We start from the raw sequence: 21,005 nt of genomic DNA, 5'->3' as shown, positions 1-21,005 counted from the left end.
CCAATGTCAGTAGGAAAGAATGAAGCAATTTACAGAGTAGCATAGGGGATAGTAACTCCTGAAATTGGACAGCTGACACCAGTCAGATAGGGGGATGTAAAGTTGCAATATGTATGTTTGGACTTGGATAGTTGAGCCAAGACTGTAGTATAGTCACTAAATGAATCTCTTAAAATAAGCCTGTCATGTATTCTTACCCACTAGGTTATATTGCTGAAAGAACTCGCCTGCTTTATTCAAGAACAGATTACCTGCTGTTATATCTTTTTGATTCAGATGATTCCTTTTTCAACACTGTATTTATGCTGTAGGAACCAGATCAAATGTTATTCTACTAACATTGCAGTTTGTCACTATTGAACTTAAACTTTCTTTAACAACACCCCCAAAGTAGAAAAATGCAGTGATATTCTTCTTTCTGCTGTATTTTTGTTCCCTATTTTTTTTTTTTTTTGGCTGATTTATCTTTCAAATGATAAATAGAAAAAGATTAGGCCAAACAGTCTTGGTCCTGCCATACTTGATAATTTCAGTCTGGTTCAGCCAGTTGTCTGTTCTGCAGAATTACTACAATCTTTGCAAAATACTCTATCAGATTGTGAAAACCTTTCAAGACTGCTATGATTAAATTTAGGTTTCCTAAGTATAACCTGAGGATATGCAACTAAGGAGATCTCTGGCTTGCTTGCTTTCCCTGGCTTTAATTACCACCTTTGCAATTTCATATCTTGTTTGCCCCCTACCTCTTACTTTGCTTTAGAGTTGGAACTTTCTTCTGAGGTTTGAAGCTCTATTTATTGCTGTATCATGTCCACTTTCCCATAAAATCTCAAGCTGGGTACACTTCTCAGAAGTATTGAGATACACAGTCACATACATATATATTTCAGTCATTCATCCTTAAAATTTCCTGTCAAAGCTATTCTTCTGCTGTTAGAACTCTGTTCTCATGTTTCCCTTTGTTCTGTTGGAGTCGCTAAGATTTCCCATTGAAATCTATTTTTCTCCTTTGTGCAGATTCACTGTGCAGTCCTGTCTCCCACAGCGTGGACAGCTTACAATGGAGACGATGGCAACCTGGCAGTGATACAGGAGCACATTACTTGCAGCTGTAGTGAGATTTCACCCAGCATTCTGATGCAGAGTACTTTGCACTTCCAAATTAATCATGCTCCTCTCTGTTCTTGTTGCTTGGGTAAATATTTCACTCTTGTGTAGACTTTGATGGCGATCTGCGTGAGAACCAAGGTTCTTCATTTCCTTTTTGTGCATGCTTACCTACCAAGCAAGCTTTGGAGCCCAATGCCTTTTTCACACTTGGTAAAATGAGTCTGTTTCCATCATGTAGCATTGCTTCTTTGTCAATCTGAATACAAGTAAAGAAATACATGTCTACTGCCAAATGTTCTGGCTGAATGCCATCCCTGGTGCTCTGGCTTCATCCAGATGATGAATGTTCCTTGTCAGCCTGCAGCCTAGTGAGGGGGGACAATGGTACAGAAATACTGGAATTATCTAATCAACTTTGCTTAGAATGTTAAGCAAATCCAATTCTTTAATACTCTGGCTTTACTATAGCTGTTAATTACCATGTGCAAATGCAATTTGTACAGCGAAACTGAGTAGAGGAAACATTCACTTGTAAGTTACTTTACTCCCCTCTAGTGGTCTCACACCACCCGTACGTTTATGTAACACTTCATCACCATACGTTTAAAGACAGTGTTAGTATTCTGTAAAAACCAACCGGTTTGAACTGGTTTGAACCGGTTTTAAACGGTTTGTACTGGTTTGAACCAGTTTTAACCAGTTCGAATTGGTTTGAATCGGTTGGAACCAGTTTGTACCGGTTTGAAATGGTTTGAACCGGTTTGCACCGGTTCCGACCAGTTCCTTCAGACCGGTTCCGACCGGTTTCGACCGGTTCAAACCGGTTACGATCGGTTTGTTCTGCTTTGAACCGGTTTGAAGCGGTTTGAACCTCCAGGATCAGAATGAGAACTTTACTTTCCTCTATTTCCTTGGTTCCTTGTTGCAGTTCCTGCTGTTGTAATCCAGGTGTGCAGCACAAGCTACATTTAGCAATAGTCAATGGGTAAGTTCTTGTCTCTTTCTTTGTTTCCCGGAATTGTATTTTAAACACAAATAACTTGCTAATGTCCTTGGAGAAGGTAGGGTAACCAGTAAGATACTTATCATCTGTTTCTGCTTAGGCAGAGGGTATAAAAAAAAGGTAGAGAGAGGATTCACTTTTCAGAAGTTAGTTGCTCTTTTCAAACCTCCCACTAGAAACATTTCCATTTTCTTCTAGAATGCTTTGGACTAATACTTTGAAGAAAATAAAGGGGAATAAAGAGAGTATAAAGTCAATGAAGAAAACATTGACAAATTTCCATTTGATAAAACACAGCTCTTCTAAAATACTTCACAGAATTGTGTTTGTCTTCAAATTTAGTTATGGGAGAAAAAATGGAAACATTCCAAGAATGAAAACATTTTAACACTCTTTGACTGAAACCTTTTGTTTTAAAATGAGTCTTGGTTTGTAAACTTTTGCAGCTCTAAAAAGTCAAAATTGAAACGAAACAGTTTAGGAGATCCAAATCCAGCCTTTTTTCCCCACGTGATTTTTCTTTTGTGGAAAACTTAAGTATCTCAGTTTCATTCCAAACTGGAAGAAAACCAAATGTGAAAAGTAAAATCCTTCATAAAATGTAACTCCTCTCTTCCTGCAGTGCTCTTACAAGAGATTATTTGTGTGTGTCAGCAATGCATGCTACAATAACCAATAGCTGGAGAAACTATTTCCTACACTTCTCAAGATTGTTCCCTTTAGGTCATTAGCAGATAGTTCTAATAAACACGAGCTGAGCCAGCAGAGGTTTTGACTCTATTTATCATTGCGGATGTCTGAGCAGTCCCTGGGGAAGCTGTAACCAATTCATCAGCCAGGGAGTTTAATTTGTTCTTAACTCTTCTCTTGAACAGCGCTGTCAGCAGTCAAACTAAATCAAAATCATTCCCACGTATGCATGTAGGAAGCAGGTAGGACCTGCAATGTTGAAATAAAATCATCTGTATAGCTGTGGAAAGCACACAGGCAGGCAGCTGGTGCAGCAGTTGCTGCACTGAATGAGTGGCAAGCCCTGCCTTGGGGGAGTGTGGACCTGAGCAGGGCAGAGTCTGCTCTGCTCGGGCCCCCTGTGTGATACCTGGCAGTTCTGCAGGTGGCCCAACCCAGCACTGCTGCTCCAGCACTGCAGTGCAAGCACTGGGGCTGAGCTGACACACGTTTCCGTGCTTCCTTTGTGGTATTGCTCTTATTCTTTGTGGGTTGCATTTGTTAGCTCTCTGCATCCAGTCTGTAGTAGTCCCATAACCTTGCAATTCTATGCAATTCTTGCATATGCTCCAGTACCTTCCTCCAAGGAGCAGATGTAGTTATTTAAGAGCTTAACACGTGAGTCAAAGTAGGACTGCAGGGTTCTTGTGTTCTAGGAGAACAGGGAAATGGGCCAGTATGAATTCAAACTCAGTGACTGTGGGTTTCTGAAACAGAAAATCTATTGAAACACTATGCCCTGTAGAAGTATCAGACAGGAGTGATTGAAGAGATTCCTTTGAATCACCTAGAGCCAGGTGCCCAGGATTTGGAATATCTCCAATGATGGAGACTCAACAACATCTATGGCACAACCTGTTCCAGTGCTCAGTCATCTCCACAAATCTCTGAGTATAACTGATAAATACTTGCTAAAATCCCTAATAATGAGACATGTTCTGCCACCCTTATAATTATTCTCTTCCTTTTTGGTAGTTAGAGAAGAATGAGGCTGTTGATGAGGAAAACAAGTCTTAAAATGGCTGTGTAAAAGGCCCTATCCAAAAGCTGCAAGATCTTGTTATGGCAAATGAAGTTCTGGAGTAACCCAAGAGATGGGCTACTTGCTGCACGTTTTTCTGCCTTGCTGTCCAAATGTCTTTCCAGTGCTGCTGCACCTTGCCTAGACCTGGTGTCAACGGCAGTGGCCAGTTGTCTGGAGCTTGCTTTCTGTTCTATTCATACACTGCAATAGGCCAGTCTTACTTGGGCTTTCTGAGAGCTTCTGGAGCATAAACAATCTTATAAATTAAATCACCACACTTTCACTGTCTGCAGAAGTGCTGGGAACTCTGGAACATATTTTGCTGATCATCTGAAGAATAGAAACTTCTACACCTGGCAGCTGTCAGATGTTCTTGACACACAGCTGTCTGCTGGTAGCTCAGGAGCAGGGCTGAACAGTGCAGATTCCAGTGGGTTTATAGTTGGGATTTGCAGATTAACACTCTGTTGTACTCTGCAGCATCTTCCTGGGCTACATTCCACCTTCATTCCTCATGAATGGAAGAAATTCTTCATGTTTTCTTTCTAGTCTGGTCCTTCACAGTAAACAGAATTTAGTTCCAAATGTTTTAGAAGAGCTGTCTTATCCCTCATGGGATTTGGATAAGCACAAGACTAACACTTCCCATATTGCGAGTGTAACCAATGGCATAATTGGTAATACTCAATTTAAAATATTTAAACTTTATTCTTTCCTTTTCTTTATTTTTTACTTGCAAGTGATATTATATAGTTTTTGACTGCAGGAAGGGGAAGGACTTGTGAAACAAACCTGTCAAAGCAGGGTAAGTAGCCACCAGGGTTGCTTAAGTCAACTGCCCTTAAAATGGAGTTTGTGATGGGGGGAAGGTGGAAACCAAACAAAACCACAGAAAATAATAGATTTCAAATGCTGAGCTGCCCGAGAAGAAACAACTTCTTCAGGATTCCATGGGGAATTACTATTGTTGGCACATGCATAACAGTGATCTGCTGAACTGATAAAATGGTACAGTTGTTTTAATAAGACATTTAGCTCTGAATTTGACACTCTTGAACATGTGTATTAGAGCATAATACATATGTGAATTCTGAAGACTTATGTTTTACAAGTTTGAGTAAATTCAAAAAGCAGTTATTTCTTGGTTTGGAGAAAACTTTTGGAATTTCGCTTTGTATTTTCACTGTGCAGGACTCTGAATATTTAGTCAGCAAGACTGTACAAGCTTTTTGTTGTTAGGTCACTATGACAAAACCCCAAGTAGATAAAAAGCCTCATGTACAGACCAATGAATGCAGAAGATTGCATACTTTGAACAGAGGGAAAGAATTTGTAGCCCACTGTATGGAAGGAATTGTTTCCAGTTCTCCATAAAGATTTCAAATCCATGTAATAGGCTCTTTTTAGAAATTTCACTGCTCTAGCGTAGCTTAACTGATGGAATTGCATTCACCACACTGAAGTCAGGGCATGCTCTGAACTCCACTGAAATAAGTGGAGAGGGGAAAAAAAAAATCTTGGGCTTGGACTAGGCTTGTAGTGCCAAGGGAAGCTTCTCCAGATCATTACAGTGCAGGGAAACTGTTTTCCCAATAGTTTATCATAAAATGTGTCCAGACTGGAGCCTCTGAAAGATTTCCTTATCTTGAAAAGGCACCATGAATCTCCTTATTTGCATCATCCACTTTTCAGCCATAAAATTGCACTTCCTTCCTTTTACTGATGAACAGCAGTCAGAAAAGTTAGCCTGGATACATATCCATATATCTGTAGATAGATAGCTATAGATGTCCTTTCTCCCAGGCTCCTGTCAAGTATTTTTTCTTGGCTCTCCCTCATGTGTTTCAAGTGACATTTACTCTGCTGACTCTGTGCCCGTTTGACCTCTATTCTTATTTGTCTGAAGTTATTTGGTATTTTTATTGGTATTGAAAGGAGTTAATGAAGCTAGAAAAAGTGTTCAACATCTTTATTTCAAATTTGTAAAATGTCAAAACCTGACTCTTTAAAAAAGAAATGTAGCAACTCAATCCCTTCTGAACTCCACCCCATTCATCACAGTAATAGCAATTTTGGGTGGACCTGGTGTTGATAATTTGTAAACCATTAGGGACATTCTAGAGGCAGTAATTCTGTATTAAAAAAAAAAAAAAAAAAAGCTGAAAAGATTTTTTTATTGTTGTAATTTCTTTCCTCATTTAAACATAATCTGAATAATTTGTACTAGAAACTAGTAAAGGCTACTCTCATTTCAAGTGTTCTAAGGAATAGATTTTAACTCTATCCCTGTATCTTAATTTTCTGTAGGAGAGAAAAAAATGGTTTTCAGCCTCCAAAAAGCATACAGAGCTTTCCTGCTGTCCCTTCTCATTCCCACTTTGAACCACAGTATGTGAAATCTATTGCAACTTCCTCCTCAAATAGCTTCTTTTACTTAATTTGGCTACTGGTAAAATGAATATATTTTTAAATTAACAGCAATTTTTACTTCGCTTTTCCTTATAAGTAAAGGCAACCTGATTTTATCCTAAAAAATAGCTATAGAGCATCTGTATACTGCAAATCAATCAGTTTGCCATGAGTTGAGCCAGTGCATAAATGAGAAAGGGCTAAAAATGAAACAGAATACTCTGAGTTAATAAAAAGTTTCATATTGGTGTCTGTGGGCTAAATTTATCCAATTAACTGTACTGGAAGTGTACAATGCAGTATATTAAAGATGTATGTATTGATAAATGGACCATGTTCTATCCAGTGTGACCTTGCATCAGATGGACATTTTCTGGCAATGAAGGCTGGCTGCTGAACCTTGTAAACCTCATAAAATAACGCCCCAGTGATCCTCAGTAAGTAAACTTTAATACTTTCAACAGACAAAGTGGGAGGGAAGTCCCCAAATGATTTTATACCCGGTAAGAAATCACAGACTCTAGATGAGTTGTCTCAGTTTACTGGTATCTAGAAAACCTGAGGAAATGAAGTCAGCCTTTTGCAAGTTACTGAATAAAGGAAAGTGCAGATCAGAGCTGTTCTGAACTCCTTACTGGCCAGAGACTCATCCCTGTCCTCCGTGAGTCAGCGGCGCTCTCGCAGCGGAGGCGGCCAGCTGCCCATGGGCCGTGTTACAGGAGTGCAGGGAAGGGATTCTTTACCTCTCCTGGTATTTAGAAACTGCATCTGCAGTACTGGATCCAACTCTGGGCACCTTGGCTCAGAAAAACTATACTCTCCCCTAAATACAAAAGCCACTGGTGCCTGGAGCAAGCCTGGCAGAGGACACCAACATGGTGAGGGGCTAAAGCAATGGTCTCTGAGCAGAGGGTTCATCCAGACTTAATAAACATAGGTTAGAGAGGATCTTCCTACTGTCTTTGGGGTATAGAGGAGATAGAGCCTGGCTGTGGTGGGTGGTGAGCAGTTGTAGAATGAAGAACAGGTACCAGTTCTGGGGAAGAGAAATTCCTACTAAGTGTTAAGAAAAATGTGTCACAGCAAGGGTTGTGAAACAATGGAGTAGGTTACTCCAGAAAAGTGGGGTGTCCATCCTTGGAGATACTCAGAACTCATCTGGATAGAGCCTGAGCAGCTCATTCTTAAGTTGGTCCTGCTCAGAACAGGGAACTGGACTGAAGGACTTTCACAAGTCCCTATTTAAACTCATCATTGATTCTATCAGAGCTGTATGCAATGCTCTCATAGTGCTGTTTCTCAAAGGAAGGGCCTTGCAAATGGAATGTGGTGGGTTTAGAGTCTAATCCCTGGTCTCCTATTACCTATTTTATTATTTTAGCTGCATCATGGGGCAACTCCCTATCAAGTGAGACATCACATAGCCAGAGGAACACTAGGATGGAAAACAGGCAGAGACACCCAATCCCTTGCTGACAGTGTTTGAAGGAATGTAGGGCCTGATTCAGCTGTCTTTGTTGGAGTCAGTAGGGAGTTCTGCATAAATCAGTTTAAAGAAGAGGCTCTTGGTTACTGATTTCCACCCACTTGGAATGTATTAATTTGGATAAAAAGCTATATCCATTTTGCTCAGTGTTTTAGCCTGAAAATTCACCCAACATTTGGCATTTTATGCAAAGCCATGAAAGCTCTTTCACTTTGCTTCTGAATTTACAGGTGGAATTTAAGAGGCCATTGGGGACAAATGTAAGACTGAGGAAGCTTGGCTTGCAACTGTTACTGTGGCAAAATTCCCATTAAATTTGACAGGGTTATTACCTGACAGAAAGTAGTAGTATATATATTTACTTTTCTTGCACTAGGGCTGGATTAAAATTCTTATTTTGAAATCAAAGAAGCAATTGCTATTGTTAAGATAGGTTTTCTAGCAGTACACATAGAATAAAATACATCACTTTATGCATGTAAGATTGGGATTAAAAGTAAAATTCCACTGTATTTTAGTTATATTTTTATTCAACATTAGTCTTACAAAGATAGGTTGTGCTTCCTCTACCTGGAAGATAGAATGAAAATCTTTGAATTTCTTCTGGTTTAATTCTTTTCTTTAGGACCCCCTAACGAAAGGAATGGATAATGGATCTGATAATGGATTTGCCTTCAGCAAATGGAGACATAGGATAAGTTTCACCCTTACTGGGTAAGGATTAATTTAAAATGAGATCTAGCTTTACAAACAAAACCAACTATGAATGGAGAAGAGAATCTTCCTAAAAAATACTGAGAAGGGAATGTCTGAATTAGGGTCTCTCTTGAGTTTCCTTGTACTTTCTTTGTCACTGATACTGAGGAATCTGGGTGCTTTGGAGGAAAAAGAGCATCTGTTTCATTCAGATCTTAGTAAAGAGAAATGTATGGGTTTTGGTGGGGTGATATAAAAATCTGTCTTGTAAATTAAAGATATTTTTTTTAGGACAACATGAAATCTGTTAAACTGTTACCTGTATTAAACTCTTCCATAGAGGCATAAATAGGAGAGATGTGTTCTGAATGTAATAAAATCTAATAGGTTTATGCTCAGTTAGGATACAACTGAGATAAAATATTGAAATTTCTGCAGAAGTGCATAGGCCCCTAATGTCTAAGCCAAGAAATAACTTTTTATTTCCTCTCATAGTTCTTATATTACAGAAATATTACAACACTTTGCACAGTATCACGAATTATGGAATTATATGTTCATGTAGGTTGAATTTCCTTCTCCATCACTGTAAACTCTGCTGACAGACAAAAACTTCAATTAAGCAATTTGTAAAAATGAAGTAGAAATGTTGGATGAAATATGTCCCCTAATCTATTAATAATGGATTCCATAGCTACTTATCACAGCTTGTCTGACCAAACAACATTAAGGAAAATTGATGTATTTTGAGTTACCTATTTTTTTAATTTTATTTTTTTAGATTTAAACCAGTTAATTGGTTGTCTGGATGTAATTACTGTTTGTGCTTCTAACGTACTTAAAAAAATACACACACTAAAACTTTCCCACACTGTTTGTTTTCATTGGCATAATAAAGGCCCTTTTAATAAAGAAATATGTAAGATGGAAATACTTTTTTTGCTCACTTGGGTTAGAGTAAATTTACAGATAAAAAAAATTGCAATTATTGCAAAAGTTAATACAAATTGAAATAAAGAAAATCTTTTTGAAATTAGCTCCCAACTTATCATAGTACTTCTAGTGATAAGATTTTTTATTTACAACAGTTCAAAACAGTTTTCAGTTGCCTGAACTATGACTATTCTGCTAACCATCCTTCAGGAGGAGAGGAAGGAGTGTTTGAGTAAGATGAAGAGGTCTGGCCGGCCAAAGGCCAGCACAGAGGGAGGCCAGTAGTTTGCATCTCTGCTGCTGAGCACGAAGATCACCAGCACTGAAAATTTCAGTTCAGTATTTTTTTATGTAAACCAAACAGCAGGACAAGTAAGTATGTCTCTGAGGATCAGTTACACGTTAATAATTTGGGCACTGTGTAAAATGATTTATGTACGTGATGGTGATAAGCACAGGGAGGTACACTAAGGCATGGTTAGCAAGTAGGATGTCTTACTAGAGGAATATACTGGCCTTGATTTAAAGTGTGTGTAAAGTTATGTAAATATTTAGGGTTATTGTCTCCCAGGTGATAGCCAACAGTAAAGTGTGGTTTTTGTCTTTTCTATCATTCCTACTTATAATCAATCTACCTGTAATTGTCCTGCCCGGATATTGGGCTCTGCCACCACAATCCATGCCACCTAGACCCTGCAAAATACAGCTATAAGATCCTCAAAATCACCTGGAAGAATGAGCATTGTGGAAAAAGAGTTGCTTATATGTTATGGAAAATTCTGCTGTGCATGTAGCAATGATGTTATATGTCTTGTTCTTGGTGTCTTTTATTTTTGGATTTGATTCCATGGTTTGATCAAATATCACTGAGTTTCTAGATCTGGGTTAATCTGAGAGTTCATCTTTCTGTTTGTCACAGGAAATGGTGATCAACTGCATCATCAGAATTGCTTCTTAGTTGCTTTGGTTTTTTTTCCCTTAAGTGAAACTTCAAGTGGCTGACAAGTGTTTTGGAGACCATATAGAAATCTGTTTGTCTAGATGTTCTTCAGAGTCCAAATGTTTGCAGAAACTCAAGTGGCTGTGGGAAAGAGTGTGGATGACCCTTATTAGTAGGGTCTGCTCTGTTCAGCAGCAGAGAGCAGAAGTTAAGTCTTTGGCTTGTGACAGTGTATTTTTCTAGTGGTTTGAGAACCCAGGTGGGCACCATTTTATAGTTGTCAACAATGTAAATACTTCTAATGTATAAGCATATTCTTTAAAATGACACACCAGAAGTTGATGATGTGCTGCATGTTTCACTAGATTAATGAACTTCCAGCCCACATATCATGTAACATTACTTCATATAGTGTAATCCACATTTCTGCAACCATGCAAGATACCAAAAAATACATCATAAAATGTGCTAGAAGATATGAGACAGTCACCCCATTAGCCTGTGACACAGACTAGATATTTTTCTAGTAGCTCATCCACAAAATTGAAGTGGTTGAAACAAAAAATGTTGAAACTAGAAGAATGTTGGACTAAATAGCAACCAAGAATTCCTTTCATAACTTTTGTTTACTGGTAAATTCTATCTTCACATTATGAACATAATTAGTAAATATCTAGTGACATTTTTGCAGGTTCAGTTTAAATTTAACTTCTATATTAACTGAGCAAATGCTTAGATTTTGCTGTAGGCATAGATGGTAGTGAAGGAAGAGAACTGTATATCAATGTACTGCTTGTGTTGAATTTCTTAATACAAGGGATAATTACTACCACCTTTATCCTCAGCTCTTTTTGGTTTTGAATAAAATTTAAAAGAAATACAAAATACCTTAGGCAATGCTATATTGTCTTTTCAACAAGCATAGCCATAAAAAAAATCTTAATCTTTTATGCTTGTATGTGTCAGACAAACAAATACTTTGAAAAATCAAATTCCTATTTATTCAACTAAATTGTAACAGAAAAAGCACTGTTTCTCATTAATCACAACCCTAACTTCTACTTCTGTGGTGCAAACTGCAAATCAGTAATACTTTGCTTGCAGAATTGAAAATTAGTTTATTTTGTACAAGTTACAAAATAGTGGTATAAAGTGTGAGCTGCTAATGTCTTGAGCCTTGCTCAGACACATTGAGGTGGCATACTCTGTGCCCCATTACTTCTTTCTTGGGCCAGTATCTCATTGTATTTCACATCTACATTTTACCTTATACTCTCTATCCGAAAGTCTTTACACTGTTAAACAGTGACATTGAAATGGCCACTATCAAATTGCTGTTTTGTAATTTGAAGTATCTAACACTTTTCTTGATTATGAAAATCAGCCAAAATTATTAGAAAGCTGCTATTGTGGTTAGTACATAGTTTAAATACTTCTATGTATGTTTAGAAGGAAAATGCATATTTATATGTGTAATATATAAACTACTGTAAACTGATTCAAACTGTATATTTCAACTAGCATGTGTTATATCTTGTGTCACCGTTACAATTCAGCTGTAAACAGATTGGTACTAGGAAATCTCACACACTACTTCCTTTTTTTCTGATACTGTTTTAGTGGCAGAATACACCATGCATTTATCTTTGAGTAGGGTGGTTTGGCAGCTGCTTGCTTATGAAATAAGCAAATAAGCTGCAGTGCAGCTGAGGATTTGCAATATCAATGCAATAATACAGAACCACTAACTATCAGTACCTACCTGAAGCTAACAAAAAGGGAAAATACTTGAAATTTAGGAAATACAACATTTCTGCCAAAATATTTATATGTGAGCAGCAGCAGACTCATAAGTATAATTTACTTTCAGTCTCATTTGTTTGGTTGGTTTGATTTGGTTTTTGTATTTCCTGTCTGTGTTGAAATGGGATAATCCTGGTACAGAGGGTTACTTGATAGGAGCGTATAGAATCTGGGCTTGAACTCTTTTAATTGTGTTGTGTTCCCTGCTCAATTATTTCAGTATAAAACCTTTCTACCTTTCAGGTGTTGGTAGTTCAGGTTTGCTCTTTTTGATTTAAACCATAAATAAAAACTGCAGGGCTTTCTTTCCTTGAGAAGGATGAGGCAGGCATTTGTTCTGGACCTGGCTGTGGTGATTTAGTAGTTTGGTGCCTTGCTGTCTGTGCCATGTTAGTTGCTAGAGAGCGCATTATTCATTCTGCAGCAGCCTCTCCGGTAAAGCCACCATCGATGCTATTTTGCCTTATAAGGGAAACATACCTTTATGTTATTTTTCATAAGCTATAGATGCAAAATGCTGCACCCCTAGGAAGTAGATACCTCTACATCTAGAGATCTATATGCATTTAGATAGAGGCAGAGGCGTGCACTACCTTCGGTTCCCCAGCTCCTGTCTGACACACTTGGCTCGGCGCTGAGGCTACCCCAGGCGCTGAAGCGCCTGCCGCCGGGCGAGCCGGGGACCCGCGGGGTAACCCGAGCTGGCAGCGCTGCCTGGCTGCAGCTGCCTCCGGAGCGGAGCGGAGCGGAGGGAGCGGCAGCGCCGCGCCCTCCCGGGCAGCCCTGCACTCTTCCCGCGGCTCCCGGGGAGCCTCTCGGGGCCGAGCATCCCGCCAGCCCCGGCCGGCCGCAGGTGACCCGCGGCACGGCAGGCCAGGAGCCGCCGGGGCACCGCCGGGAGCCCCGGGCTGGCGGCTCGGGGGTGGGGGGGAACATTTTTATTCCCCTCTCTCTCGCGAGAAAGGGTTGGGCGGGCGATACTTGAAGAGGAGGGAGGGGGGGAGAGGAGGGGAAAAGGAGGAGGAGGGAGGGGGCAGCTGGAACCGCAGCTGGATTAGCGGCGGGTGCAGCGGCCGCAGCTGGAACAGCAGCGGGAACGGCAGCCGGCGGCGGCGGCTCCAGCGGGTGCGCGCCCCTCGCAGCGGCTGCTCCCGGGGCGGGCGGGCTGGGCGCGGGGCTGCTGCCCGCGGCGCTCCCGCCGCTGCGGCTCTAGCGGTGCCCGGCTCGGGAGCCGGGAGGGTTCGTGCCCGGGGGACGCTTCCAGCCCCGGAGCGGCTTGGGGAGCGGTGGCGGCGGCCGCGGTCTGTCCGCGGCGGGTGCGGGAGCCCCGCGGATGCTGCTGCAGGGGAGGCAGAGCCCGCGCGGCCCCGGGCAGCCCCTCGCCGTCCCCCGCGGCCGCCGCCTCTCGCGGGCGCGATAGCGCCGGGCTGGCCGGGGGCCGACGGCGCGGGGGCAGGCGGCGGGGGGCGCGGGGTGGCCGCGGCCGCTTTTCCTCGGTCCCTAACTCCCCTTCCTCCTCATTTCTCTCCTCGCAGCTCGCGTTGGAGAGGCTGGTCGGAGACAGGGCGGCGGGGACCGGCAGTCTTCGGCGGCGGAGAGGAGGCAGCGGCCGCTCGCAGCCCGGGGGCTCGGGGGACGCGATGTGGCGGGGGCGGCTGCTGGGGATCGCCCTGGGAGTTGCCGTGCTGTGGGCGTCCCAGGCTGGTGCCGCCGCCGCCGGGCACGCCGAGGGGGTGAGCGCCAAGGAGAGCCGGTCCAGCCGGGCCAAGAGGAGGGGGCACGGCGGCGGGCACGACGCGCTCAAAGGGTAGGTGCGGGGCCGGCCCCGGCCCCTCCCGGGGTGCCGCGGCGCGGGCCGGGCAGCCGGCACATATCTGCCTGCGTGTGTGTGTGTGTGTGTGTCCACAGCCAGAACCCCTTGCCGGCGCGAGCTCTGGGGGTCCGAGTGCTCCCCGAGCCCCCTTGGGGCTGCCCATCCGAGGAGCGGTTTGGGCCGGGGGCCGCCGCCTGCAGCACCGCCGGGCAGCGCCAGGGCTCGGGCGCGGGGCCCCGCCACGCTCCCAGCGCCCCCGCCGGACGGGCTGCTGGGCCCTCCGCGACCCGAGCCGTATTCACCTCTGGGTGGGCAATGCTTCGTGAGGATGAGCTGCGGCAGCGCGGAGGTTGCTAATTTATCTTCTGGGAAGGCCTTAGATAAAGGCACACTACGGGCTTGTGCATTCCTCTTGCATCCCGCGCTTCTGCTTTGCATAAAAGCAGAATAACGGTGATGCCTGGAGCCCACAGCATGCCCGTCCCATCAGCTGTCCTCTCTCATCTCCACCTTGAGCCTTTTGTGATACCCATCTTGCTCTCATATAGACTGTCGAACCATCTAGTTCTAGTATGAGTGAGCCCAAGCATACAAGAGTTTAATTTCTTAAGAAACATTGTGGTACATGCTTAGGAGAGAGGATTTTTTAAAGGCTAAATCTCTGTCAGGCAAATTTTTGCCCATTCTAATGGAACACCTTTCCAATGCAAAAATAGTTGTGAAGTCAGCTCAAAGTCATTGCATGCATTTGCAGTTGAAAATCTAGTTCACTGAAGGTGAAAAGTTTGTAATGAAGTAATAAAAAAGAAGTTTCCTTTCTCAGGTGTGTCTTTTCAGCACATAGCCTTTTTTTTTTCTGTTGTCAGACAGAGGAGAAATGTAACAAAAATTGTAGTAAAATAGTTAGGCTTCTGTAAAGAATACAAGCTATTTGCTTATTTTGCCCCCTTTTTTCTCAAAAAGGAGCTATTACAACCTTATTGTTAGTGGTTATATGCTTTTATTTCTTATTTTTATATGTTATATGCTTTTATTTCTTACTAACTTCCTTGTAGTTCTATAGTACTTTTAACCTGTATTTGGATTTACAATATTGGCTTTTTTAATGCTTGCCTGATTGAAAAAGGTTTTTGTTTTTAGATTTGCATGCTGCAAAAATGGATGCAAGCTGTCAGCATTATTTTTCATGGATCTGATTTTGTAGGATCAGACTCTTTTATTTTATTTCCTTATACCTTGTCACAAAAGAAATAGTTGGACAAAGCAGATCCAAAGTAGATGTGATAAAATCTAGGAGGTGAGAAAGATGTACAGTAAAGTTTGAGGGACTAATTGCAAGCAATAAAAGCTGATAAGAAAAAACATTTATTAGAAAGTGCCTTCTTTAGGGTGTTTTAATAACATTTGTTGTTATAGGATTCTGAGATAATATCAAACTGATAAACATAATTTTTTGCTCAGTGGCACAGAATATGCCATCTAGCACACTGTGCTGACTTGGTGGAAGTTAGAGGCATGTTAGCTGAGTATAACATTTCTTTGGTGTGTGTAACTGTCACTTTAAACTATGCTGTTCAGACATAGTGCATCCATGGATGATATTTCAAGTGTTAATTATTCTTGGAATCTAAAATGGATTAGGTTAAGTATTTAATCTTATGAATTTATTCTTAGACTTAATAGAAGCCTGCCATCTTTTATGTCCTTTGCAATAATTCTTCCTTTTATTGTATGTTATCTATGCGTTATATATCTGCTTAGTAATCTACAAATCTAGAGATAGTGTAAACATAAATTTTAGTTATTCTGTATCTTGGTCAGTTTTTTGGAGTATTACCAATATGAATTAGTGCCCCTGGGAAGCAGATTTTTAACAAGGAAGAAATAATTTGCCAGGTGAAGTGAGAAAAAGACAAAACAAATTATTAGTTTGGTTTCTTGTTAGACCTTTTGTAACCCTGATTTGAGGGTGAATATAGAGTTCCCTAATTGCTTGGAGGAGAGTACTTTTGATCATTATTGGGTGAATCCTGCTGGATATTTCCAGTTTAGAAGTTGTGAGCAGTTTCTTAGGTGTGGTACTGTACTGTACAATGTGAATAAAAAAGAATTGTCATTCTAATAGACAAGGTTGGAACAAATTTGGAAGGACAGATGGAAAACATATTTTGAATGTATAGGAACTGTATATACATTATTTATTGTAATTGGAGGACTAAAGCACTAAAAATATGATTTTACAAGAAGACATAGTATTTTTTTAACATGTTCATCAGTACAAATACATTTGGGAATCTGTTAATTGTAATACAAGTCATAACAGATGCTGGGAAACTTTATTTTCATGTTATTACAGTTGACTAAGACTTCCTTTTCATTTTGAAATGAACTCTTGCTCTGATTGTAAGGCACGTGGGGATACATTTTTAAAGAAAACTGTTTTACACTTCAGTCATTTTGTGTGTTTGATTATAATGACTACTGGAAGTCTTACAGCATTTGAAAGTATTGAGGTTATTCTGTGTGTGCATATTGGTCTTGCATGTTAAAATGAAGAAGCTTAAGATCTGTTTCAGTTCTCATGATTTTTCCTACTAAACATTTTTTACTGCAAGCTGTTGGCAGGAGATGTTTGCTTTCATCTGTGTGACCTTTGCCTCATTGTTTATGGCAATGAGCTGTCCAAATGTATAATATGATTCTAGAAGCATATTTTAATTTTAATAATTATAAACTATTTGGAAGTGCCTCTTATGTTCTCATTTTAAGACATTACACTTGCTGCTCATATAGTTTGGCTCAATCCTGCTTTGGAGGCATTAATGGTGAAGTCCTTTAATGCCATCTGTGTTTGGCCTATTCAATATATATTTATGTACTGGTGCCTGATGCCTCTAAGTGATCAGAAAGCAATCAGAATAAAGGCAGTAATTATAAAAAAAACATAACTAGACTCTGTGGTCATGGAAATGTTGCTGGAATCCATTGTGATTCAGCAAGTTAAAATAAGAAGCTGCTAGTGAGACACTTCTCCAGATTCCCAGAACTTATCACAGATGTTACTGTACTGAGCTATAAGGCATCAAGCCATTATCCTGCTACCCCTTAAGCACCCAATAATGCAGTGTCAACTTCTGTAAGAAATAAACTCCACAAAGCTGGCCATGAACAGGAAGTTCTTTCTAAACAATATATGCTTGAAGACAACCATTCCTATGTGTTTCAATCATTTAAATATAAAGCAAAAAAAAAAATTTACTGGTGTTTTGATTAGTATTTGTCTGAATACAAGAAATATTGTACCCAAAGATCTTAGAATTAATTAAGATTCCTCAATTTCTGATGATGCTAGAAGACTTCAAACACTAATGAGTATCACTCAGTTCTTAGTAACATTTTAAGCAATATTTGTCTTGTTTATCAGTCTCTTCTCTGTATAATGACCAAAGAAAGCAATGATTTCCTTAAAAAATAGCAGGAATTTTGAAAGAACTGAAATTTCTTCAAGATAGCTAAATTCTGACATATTTCTAATTAGGAGACTAAATGAATGTATTTGTGCAAGAATTATTTAATTTCCTTGTTTTTATTAAGTTGAAATGATAGCAAATATTGGAGAACAGAATAGTTGGCTCCAAAAGGATCCATAAAAGTCTTGGATTAAACTATTCAACAGGGGATTGAGCTGTTTGGACCAGTTTAGTTTGGGTATCTCAAATGAAGTCCACAGGTTTACTGATATACTTCCCTGAGTAAACTTGGTTGGAGTTGGTCCTTTTTATGCATCAGTGCTCCCTGAAATAGAATAATCTTATTAATCTATAATTTAATTCTAGTGTTCAGCTATATAATTAGGGCTTCTGGTTTTCCTTTTAAACCAATCTTTACCACTAAAAGCCTGCTGAAGGAAAGCAGACTTTCTGTACTGGTAAATATTTGTTTATACTGAAAAACCTCAAAGATTTTTCTTGCCACTTGTGGCCTGCACACCTCTGGGCAGCTGCTGGTGCCACATCTTGTCAATGCCACTCTGCAGGCAGGAGACAGCCTGAATACTTGGAAATAAAAAACTTAATTAAAAATACATGCACGTTTCTGTAATACCCCATGTGCTGGAGCACTCACCTGGCTTCCAGGTGGCATGGCTGGTCTCCTTCCAGTCCTCTGTGCCTGTGGGATAAAGCTTATATGGAGGATGAAGAGCTTTTATTCCAGCATATCCTAGTGTGGAAACTGAAGTCTTTGGTATTGCATGATCCTTGGAAATCTAGTCCTGGAGTGAAATGAGTTCATACATATTGGCACTGTGCCTCATATATGTGTTTCCTCTGCTTTGGTGTGATGTGATTTCATGTAGGTCTGACTTTGTGGAGCAGGAGAAAAACAGTAAAAAGTAAATAATCTTCAGGGTTTTGTAGTCCTTGTAGTCTAGATATCCAAACTGTGTTATTTGGACATCATCTTTTTAGAAGGCACAGCCTTAATCTGATTTCTGCTTTATCAGTTTTGGGGAAAGACTTCTAGGCTTGTACAGTTTGTAAGGCAGAATTAGGACTTTATTAATTTTGGGCATGCCAGTGCAACCTGTGGTTAAAACTCTTGGTGAATACTATTGTAGTTTCCCTTTCAGTGGGAGGCTGAGGTACATGTCATTCTGTTTCTGACAGTTTAGCCAGTCTTCCTCTCTGTGATCTTTCTCATATTGTAGCGGGACACAAATGGTTTTGAAGTGCCATGTGCCTCTCCAAAAATAGATTAGATAATTACTTTCTTGCCATTTGATGGTAATGGGTCGTAAATAGAGCAAGCAGAGAGAAAAAGGCTACAATCAACAGTGTAGCAGCATTCTTGAAAGACTGTATGAAACAAGATTGTTTTGGAAATGTTGTTAAATCAGCCTGGGAGACTGAGGTGAAGCAGGTTTCCTGTGACCCACCACCACTGTGCCAAGATGACATGTTGTACATCAGGAAGGCAAGACTGGATGTAATTATCTTCCTTTCTTCCCCTCATTTATCTATTTATCTATTTATTCATTTTTGTCTGTTCAGCTCTTGGCTGTATCAGGCTGGCCTGCTACACTGCCCCAGATGCTGCAGGACCAGTCACAGCTTTCACATCAAGGTTGTCACTTTGTGTCTCCACAAAAGCACTTCAAGAAGGTACATCCTGAGGGGTCCTTTAAGGCTGATTGTTGCTATGACATAATTGCTTGGCAGGTTAGAAACAGATTAATCCCATAGCCCTTACTCAAACACAAGAGATGTTATGGATAGTATTTTGTTTATTTCTTTGTGTTTCAAATAGTACTTTTCTTCTGTGGATTTGGTATGCAGTTGTCTAATCTTTTGTGTGGTGGTGACTTTCTGATCTCAGTTTGTTAGTGCTTAATTGAACTTTTATAGACAGGGGTGTACTGTCTTTAGAAACTGGAGGCATGAAGAGTTGGGGGAAGAACAGTACCTGCAGAAAGTGTGTCCTGTTGGAGCAGGGTGCAGTAATTTGCAGTTTGCAGTGCAGGTTTCCTTAGAGAATAGTTTCGAGGAGACAGAAGAAACTCTGGCTAGGCATAGTTGCACTTTTCTTCAGTCAAGAGCCTACTTAGGTTTTATAAAAGTAGACTTCTCCCCTCTTGTGAGCCGCACAGGATACATTTTGTGTTCAGTAGTGGTTCCACAAGTTGTTCATCAGATTCTGTATCACCTGGGTCTGTTTCCCTTGGTCACTGGATAAGTTCTGCTCTTTGTGCAGCTTCACACCGGTGTCTGAACCTTTGGGGCTGTGCTGGGCTTGAGGATGCAGACTTGAAGTAAGCATAGGGCTGCTCTCAGTTGATATGGGAGCAAAGGGAGGATCTCTGGGTCAGAGCTTGGCAGGAGCTGTCTTTCTGTCAACTTCACTTACAGCTGTCCTTATCAAATAAGATTACAGCTTCTGTTTCCCTGTATGTTTATTTTCCTTTCCTGTGGTGTGTTGCTCAGCATTGCTGCTCACTTAGGACAGTCTTTGTCATTCCTCTTCTGTGCTGCAAACTTGAATGTTTAGTGTATGAGCATCAATACTGTTTTTGACAAGAGTCAATTTAAATATGTTCATGGACTGAGCAATGTGATTGATAGAACAGTATTACCCAAAATGAAAGACCCCAAATATTTAGCTGTATGGATCACTAGGAAAATCTCCTCTTGGTAGAAATGGGTAGACACTGGGTAACAGGAGGCTATCTCTACTTAAATAAGATTTTAGGACCTTGAGATCTTTGAATGTTCACATATGAAAACAGTAAGAAATTAATGATTGACTTTTTTGTTTTGCAATGAGAGTGGCTCCCATCTCCTTCTTCTTCTCCCTCCTGAACCCCAAAGATGAAGAGGATATAGAGGCTGTCTGTCACTTTGGTCTTGCTCCCCAGACTTAGTAAACATTTCTGTAGAATGGAGGAACTGTGGCCTGGAGTGTTTCTGATTAACCATTGCACTGTGCTGGGAAATATATTTTTAGCTTTTCAATCTTACATGTCTCCTTTGGTTGTCTTCTCATCCATTCTGACTTTCCCACCTAGTTTTATTTGTTTAATCTTTTTTAAAGTATTTCAGACCTACTGAACAGCCTCACTCATGCTAAGGCTGGTGTGCAGATAGAGGCATGAGGACAATCATTTGGGGTTTTATAACAGTTCAGTAAAGTTGGGCTCTTTGGAAGGTACGTTGGGATGTAAAATATGGCTTGTTAAATTAAAACCTCTGCCTTCTGGTTTTGCTTATAGATCTTCACTGAAGTATGAAGGAGGTCTAGCTTTTATCTGGAAAAATATTTTCGATGTTGACTTGCTGGAGAATCTGTTGTTTTCCTTTCTACTTCTCATTTTATGAAATGATTCATGACCATTATAGCTTCAGAAATACCAAATGAAAGCCACAGTTCTTTTGTCTACAGTCATAATCATTTTCATCCTCTTTTTCAAGCTTCCCTCTCTCTCATATTTTGCTGGAGGACATCAGAATATCCAGTGATGTTCAGCGGAGGTTTCAAACTAAAATTTGTTTCCTTTCAGGAACA

General features: G+C 40.6%; 1 protein-coding gene and 1 long non-coding RNA gene across 3 annotated transcripts in view; both read left to right on the top strand.

Moving 5' to 3' along the window:
- Window positions 1–1,055: 1,055 nt before the first annotated feature.
- On the top strand, window positions 1,056–9,741 carry LOC146766529 (uncharacterized). Of its 2 annotated transcripts, none has more exons than XR_014957524.1 (5): window positions 1,056–1,195; window positions 2,039–2,095; window positions 6,622–6,712; window positions 8,387–8,475; window positions 9,601–9,741. It is a non-coding gene; the product is annotated as an uncharacterized LOC146766529 (long non-coding RNA). The 2 variants fall into 2 exon arrangements; XR_014957522.1 differs by having other exon boundaries at window positions 9,546–9,684.
- Window positions 9,742–13,140: 3,399 nt separating this feature from the next.
- The window catches only part of FBN1 (fibrillin 1), a 144,529-nt gene continuing 136,664 nt past the window's right edge, over window positions 13,141–21,005 (top strand). The window contains exons 1-2 of the mRNA XM_077785902.2: window positions 13,141–13,258; window positions 13,669–13,940. Coding sequence (XP_077642028.1) covers window positions 13,774–13,940 — 167 coding nt within the window. The 5' untranslated portion in view covers window positions 13,141–13,258; window positions 13,669–13,773. The remainder of the gene's footprint in view (window positions 13,259–13,668; window positions 13,941–21,005) is intronic.

This window comes from Lonchura striata, chromosome 10 (genome assembly GCF_050655825.1).
Source record: "Lonchura striata isolate lonStrDom1 chromosome 10, ASM5065582v1, whole genome shotgun sequence".
Lineage (NCBI taxonomy): Eukaryota > Metazoa > Chordata > Aves > Passeriformes > Estrildidae > Lonchura > Lonchura striata.
Note: the sequence above shows the minus strand (reverse complement) of the source record. Positions and strands in the feature narration are given on the sequence as shown.